Source organism: Eumetopias jubatus, unplaced genomic scaffold, assembly GCF_037043125.1.
Source record: "Eumetopias jubatus isolate StellerSeaLion01/CBP00866 unplaced genomic scaffold, mEumJub1_p1.0 scaffold_5, whole genome shotgun sequence".
In the NCBI taxonomy this organism is placed as follows: Eukaryota; Metazoa; Chordata; class Mammalia; order Carnivora; family Otariidae; genus Eumetopias; species Eumetopias jubatus.
This window is the reverse complement of record NW_028274811.1, coordinates 69,180,834-69,196,143: the sequence shown is the minus strand read 5'-3', so window position 1 is coordinate 69,196,143 and position 15,310 is coordinate 69,180,834. Positions and strand designations below refer to the sequence as shown.

The 15,310-nt window shown below is 36.3% G+C and overlaps 1 protein-coding gene across 3 annotated transcripts in view; it reads right to left on the bottom strand.

Annotated features, from left to right (window-relative positions):
- Positions 1-15,310, bottom strand: part of POLR3G (RNA polymerase III subunit G) — a 42,333-nt gene that overhangs the window by 9,197 nt on the left and 17,826 nt on the right. For 2 of the 3 annotated variants that reach the window (XM_028091939.1, XM_028091940.1), the window contains exons 4-6: positions 14,814-14,870; positions 12,169-12,219; positions 2,534-2,616 (exon numbers count right to left, since the gene is read on the bottom strand). In XM_028091939.1, coding sequence (XP_027947740.1) covers positions 2,534-2,616; positions 12,169-12,219; positions 14,814-14,870 — 191 coding nt within the window. The remainder of the gene's footprint in view (positions 1-2,533; positions 2,617-12,168; positions 12,220-14,813; positions 14,871-15,310) is intronic. The other variant, XM_028091941.1, reaches the window with a different exon arrangement.

The window sequence follows — 15,310 nt, the reverse complement described above, 5'->3', positions numbered from 1 at the left end:
GTAAACAAAATAGTGTTTATAGATCTTCTGAAGTGTCTATAAATACACACACACACACATACCCACATATAATGATGCTATGTTGACATTAACATACGGAGTTTTTTCTTTTCTATTTTAATCAAATTGCAGTAAAGAGGGCTACAACCTATAAATTTTGTGTCGTTAAAAGGGAAATGCAGTGCTATACTTACTAAACTCTGTGCAAGGTATATACTATATCTGAAAAATCCTGCTATTAGCTATTACTTCATAATTAGCAATAAACATATTTAAACCAACTATGGAACATGTTTTTAAAATATAAAAAAACATTTACTGCTCTGTAGGAGTAGGAAAGTCTTTATTTCCATTACTGTAAACCTTGAATATTTTTTAAAAAGTAACAACTTTATTTGTATCACATAGACCTAAATCAAACCCATAAAATACTTAAATTGGTTACCTATACTAGATTTATGCAATTAAAAAAAATGATCGCAGAGCCACACACATTGTCTCATTACATTTTCTTTTTGTGCTAAGCTACTAGTTTTGGTTTGTCTACTTATTAGTCTCCATTTTCTCCTCTGTGAGATTTAACTATTTACTACTACCTTACAGATTTGTTTTAAGAATAATGTGATTAACACGATATGAAAACACTTTGCAAACAGTTAACTTATAGAGAGGGAATAGTTCTTCTAGTTTAAATAATATGCAGCTAACCTATACAGAGAGCTTCCTGTAAGTCAAGCAGACATAGGCTCAAATATTAGTTTACTGCTGTCTGATTATTCACACATTAATCATGAGATTTGACTGTTTGTTACTTCCTCTCCATCCACAGAAGTTTTATTATAATAAAACTTACAACTACTTTTGGTGAAAAAATGAACAATAATAGAGTCATCCAGAAGCTAATTTTGCTCTTTAACTGAGAGATAATAAAGCAAACTCATTTAGAGTTCCGGATTTAAAACTTCAATTTTAACAATGTGCAAAATGAAAAAGGTGTTTAAATGTAGAAAATCAGGAAACACAATTTGTTCTGATGAGAATCCATATTCTGATCAATCTTCCTTATAGCATATGTCATCTTAGCAACTTCTTTCCAGGAAGCTTTAAGAAGAGTCAGAATCTGTGTTCAATCAATACAAGTTGGCTAGTTCTGCAACCCCATCCATCATCCCACCACAGTTAAACCTGACAGTTACTGCTATTGCTTCAATATCCTCCTGGCCTTATTTTCAGATACGTTATTTCCAGCTCAAGTACTGGCCAAAAAATAAAATAACAAAAATACGAGTTTCTGTTATCACATGGCAATGCCAACTTGACCAGGCAAGTAAAAATTTTAAAGCCTTGACCTCCTTATCTGTAAGTAAGGAAAAATATTACCCAACTCTCTTTGTTGTTATGAAGTCTTCAGGACATAATGCATGTAAACAGCTTTCATCAAAGAGCCTGGTACATAATAAATTCTCAATAAGTGCTAGCTGTTATCATTATCATCATCATCATTACCATCAAGGCAAGGTAACATATGCATGGACAGTGGGAATAAATTGGCATAACTTCCGTGGAGAGTGATCTGTCAGTATTTATCCATATTATCTAATACACATAACTGACCCAAGAAATCCACTTCAAGAAATCTACTCTATAGATGTAAAATGGTATACTTCATATGAATTCACTCCAGCACTGTTTATAATAGCAAAATTCTAAATGAAACATTATGTCCATCAATAGGGTACTGGTTAAATAAATTATGGTTCATTCTTAAAGTGCAGCCAAAAAAGGAAAAAAAGAAAAAAAAGAATGAGGCAAACTCTATAGACTTAGAGCCATCTCCATTGATTATAAATGATAAAATGAAAGTGCAGAAGAATGTAATATACTAGCTTTTGTCATTAAGAAAAAACCTGTTATTTGTTATGCATAAAATATTTCTGAAAGATCTAGCTATAAGAAACTGGTAATACTGGTTGTCTACAAGAGGGAAACTGGATGGTGAGGGAGAGGGATGGGAGGGCAAATTTTTAGTTTATTAACATTTTGGATTTTTTATCTTTCTAGTTTTGAAATATTAAAAACAATGAAGGTATAAAAGTAGTTCCATAAGATGTGCTTTTTTCTCAATAGAATCTTCTACACTTACCATGAGACAGAAAAAAAAGGACTAAAAAGCACATGTATAATAACAGGAAAAAAATGAGAGGTTTTTTTAAAAGAAATACATTTTTGGTATGTAACTCTTTCGTGTTTCTTTCCCATACATAATTCCAGTGTAAGGGGAAAGTAGCGATACACGGAAAAGGAAGTAGGTGACAGAGGGTAAGGTAAGGTGACAGGTAAGTGGTGAAGGCCAGGATGGAGGTTCTTTATCTCCCAGCCAACAGTGTTCAGATCTGTCCAGGTACCCTGTGTGCTGGGCTTGGTTCTGCCAAATCCACATATTATTACAAGAGAGAAGGCGGAAAGACTGAAGAAGGTGAAAGGAGGCGTGACGCTTCTTCAGCTTGCTCGTACAGCAAGAGGAAAACCTTACCTCGATTTTTTTCAACACATCTGCAGTATTAGTGAGTGAAGCACCTTTGCCCGTATCTTTCACCTTTTCGGATTTGGGGCCTGCTGAAATAAAACCACTGTTAACACATATTTCTGTAACAGCAACTGTGTATTACATCTTTGCCTTTTCATATGCTGTCTAGGTCGTAGCGGGCACTCACATAATTTGCAGACCGAATTGATTTTCTTAAAGAATAACAAAATAAGTCAGTACACCGCACCAATTTTCCATGATGAGGAGTAAAGGATAATCACTTAATAGGATGTTTTCTAACACTGTAACCAGATATCTTACCAATACTGAAAATCTGTACTGGAAAGTAATGTTATTAAGGCCTAAACTACTAAAATGTTACTTCAGGTAGAAGCATCAGAGGACCAGTGGAAGACTCTCACAAATACATCATCTGCATGGCTTCCTGTTCACTGATCAGTGTACTTTATTTTAACTAGGGCAATTTGACCAGGTTTGGAAAATAAAAAACAACTGCAGAATAAATATGCATTTGTCACTGGTTAAAGAAATGATAAAGGAATTATACTTCTGCAAGATAAGCCTCATCTTTGGAATGAAGATTAAAATGGTTAAACTAATCACACCCATTATACGAATCTGAAAACTCAAAGCAATATAAATAAAATGTTTTAATGGCTTTGGGATTTTTTTTTTAAGCCATATATAAAATAATGCATTTGAGGCTATTCTACAACTGCAGGGAACGGAGAATTATAAATTCTCACATATAGATCCAGCCAGTCAGTTACCAAGGCATTATAATATGCTACAAAATTGCCCCATTGTGATCAAAAAGTACAATAGTCCTTTCCCAAAATCAAACTAAATACCTAGAAATTACTTGGTAACAGAGGAAAATATGACTCAGAAAGATGTAATTTTGTTAAAGATTAACATTTAAACTATAGAAGAGGAAATTTCTAGATTGTGGTGGATGACCCATAACTGACAGAATTACAATTTACTGTGTTATACCAAATTGCCCCCCAGGGAGTCACTGAGCTCAGAACCCCAACATATATATTTGTGAAGTTTTGCTCAGAAAAAAAGTAACAGATTTAATAATGGGTAACTTTCTCTGTTCCCCTTGAGGATAAAGACTGTTTAATTTGAACTGTAGCACATAAAATGTAGTATCATACATTAACTAGATCTCAATATATATTATAATATGGATGCCAGAAAACATTAGCTAAGAATGTAATTTACTCACACATGAAGTCTTTTTCTCTAAGGATCTTTTGTTGAATTATTTAAGTTTCCTAACACATAAGTCTGTTAAATGGGTATTATAGAACATGGTCAGGTAAATTTATTAGAAACTACTGATCTCTTGGGGTGCCTGGCTGGCTCATTCGGTTGAGCAGCTAACTTGATTTCAGCTCAGGTCATGATCTCAGGGTCCTGGGATTGAGCCCCATGTCAGACTCCACACTCAGCAGGAAGTTGGCTTCAGGATTCTCTCTTTTCCTCTGCCCCTCACCCCAGCTTGCTCTCTCTCTCTCTCTCTCTCTCTTAAATAAATAATCTTAAAAAAAAATAATGGGGCGGGGCACCTGGGTGGCTCAGTCAGTTAAGCGTCTGCCTTCAGCTCAGGTCATGATCCCAGGATCCTGGGATCGAGCCCCACATCGGGCTCCCTGCTTAGTAGGGAGCCTGCTTCTCCCTCTCTTCTCTGCTTGTGCTCCCTTTCACTATCTCTGTCTCTCTCAAATAAATAAATAAAATCTTTAAAAAAAATAATAATAATGGGGCACCTGGGTGGCTCAGTCAGTTAAATGTCTGCCTTCGGCTCAGGTCACGATCATAGGGTCCTGGGATCAAGCCCCGCGTTGGGCTCCCTGCTCCGCAGGAAGCCTGCTTCTCCCTCTCCTACTCCCCCTGCTTGTGTTCCCTCTCTCACTGTGTCTCTCTCTGTCAAATAAATAAATAAAATCTTTAAAAAATTAAAAAAATAAAAATAAAAAGCTACTGATCTTTTAACTAAGAAAGTCAGTTGCCAAAAGGCCCCTAAGCATCTTTTGCAACTTATCAATCTGGTTTTATATAATCACAAATTCTATTACGTATAACTAGGAGACAAGTGTCAAATTACCAGAATTTGTTGGAATGCTTGGGTAGCTCAGTGGGTTGAGTGTCCGACTCTTGGTTTTGACCTGGTTGTGAGACAGAGCCCAGAGTTGGGTTCCATGCTCAGCGGGGAATCTGCTTAAAATGCTCTCCCTTTCCTTCTCCATCTGTCTCTCCCCCCACTCACCAGGTCTCTTACTCTCTCTCTAAAATAAATAAATCTTAAAAAAAAATTACCAAAATTTGTTAAAAGACTGTTTTAACCCCAAAACATGCATTATCTTCCCCATCTTTGGCCAAATACATACACATATTTAAAAATTTTTTTGGTTTTTTTCAATACCTGCCAATAGCTGGTTCTTCAAAAAGCAAACTTTTTCAGCCTTTGGCTCTTTGGGTACTGTTTACTTTCATGTAAATCAGTGGAGATCATTTTAATAAAAGAGAGAGTATAAGTTTATCAGGAATAAAACATGAAAATCAAACAATATGCAAAAAAAAAAAAAAAAGCTCAGCGTGGAAACAGAAAGTTTTGTGGTGGTTGTTTTATTTTTTAACAAATGGAAATTCTGACACATTGGGCGTTCTTACTAATAATCAATGTATATATAAAGTTCCAGGGATAAGCAGTCAGTGGGATGTATTTGAAAATAATAATTTTTCCAAATCAGATACATTCTTTTTGGCCTTTTAAAGTCTGGTACAAATTTGTGATCCACCAGGACATGACCAGTATCACTAATGCACGTTATTATACTGTAAAAATAATATATTTGCCTGATAAAAGCCAAAGGTATAAAGACAGCAGATAAACTATTATATCTCAACATACAATATTTTGGGCTTTTTAAAATATAATATTTTGTACTCAAGCAAGCTAACTATTCTTATAAATTGTAGTTCTGAGATGAAACAAAATAAAAATATTAGTTTATATATATATGTTAGAACTTACCATATAACATATAAATATACATGTTAGAACTTACCAAATTATATATTTCAAATATGTGCACTTTATTATATGTCAAAGATAACTCAATAAAGCTATTAAAAAGGGGAGGGGGAGCTCTTTCAGAAAACAGGAGAAGAAGCAATACTTCCTAACTCATTCTACGAGGCCAATATTACCCTCACCAAAACCCGACAAATATTACAAGAAAGGAAACAGAAAACCAGTATCTCTCGTGATCATATAAGCAAAAATCTTCAACAAAGTATTTCCAAATCCAATCCCACAATGTATACAAAGAATAATAAATACATCACGACTAAGTAGGACTTAGCACAGGTATGTAAGGATGGTTCAACCTTCCAAAATCAAACACCCATTCATGACTAAAAACTCTTAGTAAATAGGAGCAGAGGGGAATTTCCTAAACTTGATACAAGAATAGCTATAAAAAAAACCCCCAAAGCTACATCATACTTAACGGTGAAAAGTTTGACACTAAGATTAGGAACAAGGCAAGAAAGTTCTCTCTTACCACTGCTTTCAACAGATTGGGAAGGAAGAAATAAAACTGTCTTCATTCACAGATGACATGATCATCTATGCAGAAAATCTGAAAGAATGAGCCAAAAATTCTGGAAACTAATAAGCGATTATAAAAGGGTTGCAGGATACAAGGTTAATACACAAAGGTCAATTTTTGGCTGAAAGAATGAGCCAAAAACCCTGGAAGCTAATAAGTGATTATAGAAGGGTTGAGGATACAAGGTTAATACACAAAAGTCAATATATATTTCTTATATGCCAAAAATGTAGAATTTGAAATTAAAAATCTAATACTATTTACATTAGCACCTCAATAATGAAATACTTAGATATGAATCTAACAAAGTATGTATACAGTCTATATGAAGAAAACCACAAAACTGAAGAATGAAGTCAAAGGACTAAATAAATGGAGAGATATTCCATGTTCATGGATAGTAAGACTCAGTATTGTCAAGATGATAGTTTTTCCCAACTTCATCTATGGATTCAATGCAATCTCAATCAAAATCCTAGTAAGTTCTTTTTCAGTATCAACAAACTGTTTCTAATGTTTGTTTGGAGAAGCAAAAGATCCAGAAGAGCCAACACAATATTGAAGGGAAGAACAAAATTGGAGCACTGACAATACTGGACTTTAAAAACATACTCTAAAGCTATAGTAATCAAGACTGTGTGATAAAGGGGAAAGAATAAACACAGGTCAGTGGAACAGAAAAGAGAGCCCAGAAATAGACCCACATAAATATAGAAAAAGAAGCAAAGGCAGTACAATGGAGAAAAGATAGTCTTTTCAACAAATGGTGATGGAACAACTAAACTTCCACATGCATAAAATGAATCTAGGTAGACCTTACACCCTTCACCAAAATTAACTCAAAATGGATCACATTTTGAGTTATGCAAAACATAAAACTAAAAACTATAAAACTCTTAAAACATAACATATGAGAAAATCTAGATTACCTCGAGTTTGGTGATGACTTCTTAGATTCAACACCAAAGCTATGATCTATGAAAGACATAACGAATAAGTCAGACTCCATTAAAATTTAAAAATTCTGCCTTGTAAAAGATAATGTCAAGAGACTGAGAAAACAAACCACAGACCTGTAGAAAATATTTGCAAAAGATATATCTGATAAAGGACTGTGTGAAATAATGGAAAAAAATATATATTGGTCTCAGTTTCTCGTTCCTGGCACAGAACTCCTAAAACTCTTATAATGTCCTAAGTAATAAGAACACTAGGAGGATGTTTTGTTCTAATATTTAGTCTTTGAAGCTGGTTCCTGACAGAGTTCCTAATCACTTGGAATTTACTGGGTGATAGAAGTGTCTTTTGCTCTAGGGAGGCAACTCTTGGTGGGCTCCTGGATAGCTTCAAGATGGAGGGTGGTCACAAGACAGAACAAACCATGATTAAAAGACTGGAATTTTCAGCTCCATTCCCCAATCCCTGGGAAAGGCGAGAGGGACTGGAGATTGAGTTAATGAGTGATCATACCTATGTGATGAAGTCTCTATAAAAATTCCCAAAGTATGGGGATTTGAGGAGTTTCCAGGTTGGTAAGCACATCCACATACTGGGAAGGTGGTGCACCCCAGGTCCACAGGGACAGAAGTTCCTGTGCTGGGAACCCTTCTAGACTTTGCCCTATCTATCTCTTCATCTGATTGGAACATACACATACACAAAAAAACATTAAAAAGTGGCCCAAAGACCTTAACAGACATCTTGCCAAACAAGATACACAAATGGCAAGTAAGCATTTACAAAGATGCTTCACATCATATGTCACCACGGAAATGCAAATTAAAACAGTAGTGAGATACTACCACACACCTATTAGAATGGCCAAAATCCAGAACACTGACAATACCAAATGCTAGCCAGGATGTGTAAAAACAGGGACTCTCGGGGCGCCTGGGTGGCTCAGTCATTAAGTGTCTGCCTTCGGCTCAGGTCATGATCCCAGAGTCCTGGGATCGAGCCCCGCATCGGGCTCCCTGCTCGGTGGGGAGCCTGCTTCTCCCTCTCCCACTCCCCCTGCTTGTGTTCCCTCTCTTGCTGTGTCTCTCTCTGTCAAATAAATAAAATCTTAAAAAAAAAAAACTAAATAAATAAAATAAAAACAGGGACTCTCATTGGTTGTTAGTGAGAATGCAAAATGGTGGAGGAACTTTGGAAGACAGTCTGGTGGTTTCTTACAAAACTAAACATATTCTTACCATATAGTCCAGCCATCATCCTCCTTGGTATTTACTCAAAGGAGCTGAAAACTTAAGTCCACACAACAATGGATGTTTATAGCAACTTTATTCATAACTGCCAAATCTTGGAAGCAATCAAGATGACCTTCAGTAGGTAAATAGATAAATAAACTGTGGCACAACCAGACAATGGAATATTATTTAGCGCTAACAAAAAATGAGCTGTCAAGCCATGAAAAGTCATGGAGGAAACCAAAATGCATATAACTAAGTAAAAGAAGCCAATCTGAAAAGGCTACATACTGTATGCTTCCAACTATATGGCATTTTGGAAAAGGCAAAGCTATGGAAATAGTAAAAAGATCAGTGGTTGCCAGGGGTAAGGAGGAGGAAGGGATGATAAGGCAGAGCACACAGAATTTTTAAAGCCGTAAAAGTACTCTCTATGATAATACAATGGTCATGTTCATTTGCCAAAACCCATAGAATGTATAATAAGAAGAGTGAATCCTAAAGTAAACTATGGACTCTGTGTAATAGTGATATGTCAAGGTAGGATCACTGATTGTAACAAATGTACCACTCTGGTAGGGGATGTTAATAATGGGGGAGACTATGCATGTGTAGTAGCAGAGAGCATATGGGAAATCTGTACTTATCTGCTCAATTTTCCTGTGACTCTAAAACTGCTCTAAAAATGAAGTCTATTAAAAAGCAAAATGCAAAATACCCGTCCCAATAAAAAGAGAGGGGCAATGGGTGGGGGAATTTCTTCTCTTCCCTTTGTTTCTAACCTCATTGTTATTAACCTCTCTAGCTACTTCCTTTTTTTAATTTAAGTAATTAATTAATTTATTTATTTTACAGAGATTACAAGCAGGGGGAGTGGCAGAGGGAGAAGGAGAAGCAGGCTCCCCAGTGAGCAGGGAGCCTGATGCAGGGCTGGATAACAGGACCCTGGAATCATGACCTGAGATGAAGACAGATGCCCAACCGACTGAGCCACCCAGGCGCCTCTGGCTACTTCCCTTTTTCTCTCTTTATTCTTTATATCCAAATTCCCCAAACACTCATTTATGCTAGCTGTCCCCTTTTCTGAAATTCTCATTTACTGTTTAACCTATTCCAATCTGAATTCCACCCTTACAAATCCTTTAGAAAGCTCTCGCTGAGGGGTGACTGGGTGGCTCAGTCAGTTAAGCATCCGACTTTTGATTTTGGCTCAAGTCATGATCTCAGGGATGTGAGATTGAGCCCTACATCAGCTCAGGGTCTGCTTGAGTTTCGCTTTCTCCCTCTCCCCCTGCCCCCCGCCACATGCTCTAAATAAATAAATAAATGAAATCTTTAAAAAAAGAAAAAAGCTCTCACTGAGGTCAATGATGATCAACATGTCAAAAATTAGTTTGTATATTTTCCAATCTTTATCTTACTTGACCTCACAGCAACTTTGTTTAACCTCCTTTAACACTGTTGCCCACCTTTTGAAATAGTCTCTACTTCTTTTTTGTTCTTAAAATTTTATTTACTTATTTGACAGAGAGAGAGAGAGAGAGAGAGAGAAAGCACAAGCAGGAGGAGGAGCAGAAGAAGATGGAGAAGCAGACTCCCCACTGAGCAGGGAGCCTGACATGGCCTTGATCCCAAGACCCCAGGATCATGACCTGAGCCCAAGGCAAACACTTAACTGACTAAGCCACCCGGCTGCGTGGAAATAGTCTCTACTTCTTGCATACTCTCACTTCTGTAACTCTACCCCATTGGGTTCTCCTCCCTCCCCTCTTTCTTTCCATCTCCTTTCTTTGCTGATTAAATCTCCTCTACCAGCCTATTAAATTTTGGCATTCCTCCAAGCTTAGGCTTAGGCCTTCATTTTTTCTAATTCTCTAATTTCTCCCTAGACAATCTCATCCTTCCTTCCTCACAGTTTCAATTATACTGTCTATGCTGATCACTATCTTCTCCATTTTGAGGTCCACCTCCCTGTATGCAACAACATGCTTAACATTTCTACTGGTATATTTCAAAGGAACCTTAAAGACCACCTTTTTAAATTGAATTTATGACTTTCCCCTCACAAACCTGGTCTTTCTCCAATGTTCTTCCCCTGACCACATCTTAGTAAACTCCTACTCATCTTGCAATATTGACTTCCAATTCCATGTCCTCAAAGGAACTCCCCTGACCTCCCAATGAGGTCACTGTGCTTTTGTTTAATGTTTTTACTCCATTTGACTGCAAGCCCCATTAGGGCAAGGATTATTCCCACTTTGCTCACTGTTTTATTCCTTTTAGCACAGTGTCTGGCAATAGCAGATGCTCAACAACTTTTTACTCAGTGGAATTATGAAAGAACACATTGGAAACTTTCACTTTGGTATTTTATGTACAACATAAAGTTCTAATTTAACAGTTCCCAAATTTTACCAGTTCCAAATGTTTTAGTTAAAAACTTAAAATATATGCACAGCAAAGAGTCGACAAAGCCAAAAGACAACCAAGAGAATGGGAGAAGATATTTGCAAATGACATATCAGATAAAGGGCTAGTATCCAAAATTTACAAAGAACTTATCAAACTCAACACCAGAAGAACAAATAATCCAATCAAAGAAATGGGCAGAAGTCATGAACAGACATTTTTCCAAAGAAGACATCCAAATGGCCAACAGACACATGAAAAAGTGCTCAGCATCACTCGGCATCAGGGAAATCCAAACCAAAACCTCAGTGAGATATCACCTCACACCAGTCAGAATGGCTAAAATTAACAAGTCAGGAAACGACAGATGTTGGCAGAGATGCGGAGAAAGGGGAACCCTCTTACACTGTTGGTGGGAATGCAAGCTGGTGCAGCCACTCTGGAAAACAGTATGGAGGTTCCTCAAAAAGTTGAAGATAGAGCTACCCTATGACCCAGCCATTGCACTACTGGGTATTTACCCCAAAGATACAAATGTAGTGATCCAAAGGGGCACCTGCACACCTATGTTTATAGCAGCAATGTCCACAGTAGCCAAATTATGGAAAGAGCCCAGATGTCCATTGACAGATGAATGGACACACACACACACACACACACACACAGACACACACACACACACAATGGAATATTACGCAGCCATCAAAAAATGAACGGTTGCCATTTGCAACAACATGGATGGAACTAGAAGGTATAATGCTAAGCGAAATAAGTCAATCAGAAAAAAGCAATTATCATGTGGTCTCACTGGTACGTGGAATTTAAGAAACAAAACAGAGGATCATAGTGGAAGAGGAAAGATAAAACAAGATGAAATCAGAGAGGGAGACAAACCATAAGAGACTCTTAATCTCAGGAAACAAACTGAGGGTTGCTGGAGGGGAGGAGGTTGGGGGATGGGGTAACTGGATGACAGACATTAAGGAGGGCACATTATGTAATGAGCACTGGGTATTATGTAAGACTGATGAATCACTGACCTCTACCTCTGAAACTAATAATATATGTTAATTAATTGAAAAAAATTAAAATATAGATAGTATAACCATTAAAAAAGTTTCAGATGTGCTAAATTTCAAATTAAAAAAAATGTCTATATACTTAAGAAGTCTTTCTTGGCACATCAAAATTCCATAATTAAAGAAAAGAAAAACAATAAGCAAACAAAAACAAAACAAAGATCAACAACAAAACGTTTTAACGAAATAACCAAATGCCAAACACATCTTAAGAAAAAGCATTCAGAACACTGAATCTAACTTCAGATTGATAATTTCATAATTAGAATTTGATCAATAACCTTTTTTAACCTGGATTATTACATTAGTCAATGTACCTTTTTTGCACTTTTTCCTTGGCATCATTTCTCTTGGAAGTCTTCTCCAATCTGTGTGTACAAAAGAGAAAAAAAATACAAAAATTGAAATTTCCTCTAGGGATTAGTGGCACTCAACATGACTATTTAAAGAACATGACAGGGGGCGCCTGGGTGGCTCAGTCAGTGAAGCATCTGACTTCAGTCATGATGTCAGGGTTCTGGGATAGAACCCTGAGTTGGGCTCCCTGCTCAGTGGGCAGTCTGCTTGTCCCTCTCCCTCTGCTCCTCCCCTTACTCATATTCTCTCTCTCTCTCAAATAAATAAATAAAATCTTGAAAAAAAATAAAGGACATGAGAGGGGCACCTGGGTGGCGCAGTAGGTTAAATATCCAACTCTTGGTTTCAGCTTATGTCATGATCTGAGGGTCATGAGATTGAGCCCCAGATCAGGGCTTAAGATTCTCTCTTCCTCTCCCTCTATCCACACCCTCTCAAATAAAAAAAGTAAATCTTTAAAAAAAATAAATAAAGGACATCACAATTGCTTCTGTAATGAAAATAATTTCTTAATATCTAACTGTACAGAAATATAATTGTAGTATGTTTTCTCCTACAAAAAAGAGAAAGTTCATTAAAAAAACTTTGGGAGCGTCTGGCTGGCTCAGTCAGTAGAACATGTGACGCTGATCTCAGGGTTGTGAGTTCGAGCCCCACATTGAATGCAGAGATTATTAAAAAAAATAAACTTAAAAAAAAACCTTTGAAGTAGTGCTATAAAATTTCTACAACATTCTTTCAACAGCTACACAGTATTTATCTAATCAATTTTAAATACAGAAATTTTCATCACAAGAAAAATAATGTAAGAAAATTTTTATGAAGTTATTCATGATATAGTTTGATAAAAAAGTTTCTAAAATAATATGTATAGAATCCCATTAAAAATAAACCTAATATATAAATATCTTTATATATTTAATATTTGTACAGAGAAACCTCTAGGTTGGGAACAAAATATTATAATAATTATTTGTGGGTTTTAGGATTAAGTTTTCTATAGTTGATATTTTTCAAAAGTTAAAATATGTGACCACAATCCCAACACATGCAAAATTAAATAAACAATTCTAATAACTATCCAAAAACTTTATAATTAAAAATATAAATAGCTAAGGAAAAGTAAATTCTCTTTGATAAATAATTTTTCCTGGGGGCATGTGGGTGGCTCAGTCACGTGAGTCTCAGACTCTTGGTTTTGGCTCAGGTCATGATCCCAGAGTTGTGAGATAGAGCCCTGTGGGGAGTCTGCTTGAGATTCTCTCTCTCCTTCTCCCCCGGCCCCACCCCCTGCACTCTCTCTCAAATAAGTAAGTAAATCTTTTAAAAAAATATTTGCCTTAGTTGAACAATTCCTCTAATTTGCCACTTTCTTTTAATTTTCTTAAAGAATTATTTATTTATTTTAGAGAGAGAGAGTACATGAGCGGAAGGGATTCCTCGCTGAGTGTGGAGCCCTGTGCAGGGCTCGATCCCACCCCTGAGATCATGACCTCAGTCAAAACTAAGAGTCGGATGCTCAACTGACTGAGCCACCCAGGGATCCCACTTTCTTTTCTTTTTAAGCACAGAATTAATCAGAAAAATGAAGCAACATGAGAATGGATTAAAAAATACTGCGCTAATAAAAACTCAGTATATTTTGTAGAAAGCATTTGTATCTCAAGCTATTTTACCTGAACTAATAAATTTGGCTTTGACTATATTTCTGCTTTTACAAGTGATTCATAGATGATCATGAAAAAGTATGTAAAGAGAATCATTCAGGAGATAAATATTTATGATGTGGCAGATATGAAAGATCTGAGATAGGAGAGTGTTGAAAGAGAATCCAACTTTATCAATGATCCACACTGAAAAGGCCACTATAACCCATTGAAGCAATAATGCTATAAATGCCATTTATGCTCTTACATAAAGGCAGTTTCCATGAAACACCATGAAACAGAGAAGTCAAAGGGAAGTGAGTTAAAATGAGAAGACCTAGGTTCTAGTAGTACTGTCCAAGTCATCCTGATAAATCACTCCATTTCTATGGCAACATTTCTTTATCTGCAAAATGAAAGAGCTGGATGAAATCTCTCTAGCCTCTTCCATCTTGCCTCTGTCTAAGGAAAATTTGTGAATGTTGAAAAAAATTCTCTTAGATATGTTTCTATTGAAAAGGCATCTTAACAAATAAAAGTAGTCTATGTCTGCTTGAAAGAAAGGAAGATCCATGATTTTGGTATCCTTTAACTAGACTTGTATTCTCCTCAAAAGCTGTAAAATCACTCACAAACATGGAAGTATTATTGGTACTGTAGATTAAAATTGTGATTGTGGCAAATGGAAATGAAAACCCAAATGGGCTTGGCAAGTCCTATTTTATAAAAAAGTATTTTAAGAACTTCAAAAATACTTTAACTGTTCCTTGTTACAGTATAAAAGTCTTTTTATCCTAGTTTTCAAAGGATATACATTACTAATTAATTATAGGAAAGGAGCCAGACTATTTTCCTACAGTGAAAATTCCTATGGTGAAAATAGAAAATTTTCCCTAAAAAATATGGGGTAGGGAGATAAACTTTAAAAATTATTTTAATATTTTCAGTTTTATAATTACCTGGTATCCACTCCTCTTTGTACACCTTCATGTATCTTTTACTATATCTTTCAATATCTAGAAAAAAAAGAAGTTATCATTAGAGAAGTCAACAATAAGCCTGAACATAAGCCATTCCTTAAGCCATAACTGAAAACAGCAGATAACATCTTTTATTTCAGGGCGCCTGGGTGGCTCAGTTGGTCAAGTGTCTGCCTTCGGCTCAGGTCATGATCCCAGGGTCCTGGGATCGAGCGCCACGTCGGGCTCCTTGCTCAGTGGGAGTCTGCTTCTCCCTCTTCCACTCCCCCTGATTGTGTTCTGTCAAATAAAGAAATAACATCTTTAAAAACAAAACAAAACAACCCCCCCAAACATCTTTTATTTCACACGTAGGAAATTTCCTATATTTGTACATAATGTGTTCCTGAACACCTATTGAAAAGTTCAATAAATATTACAAGTTTAAGGAAGTTGCAAGAAGCAACTGGGTATGAATGGCTGGGGGTGAGCAGAGA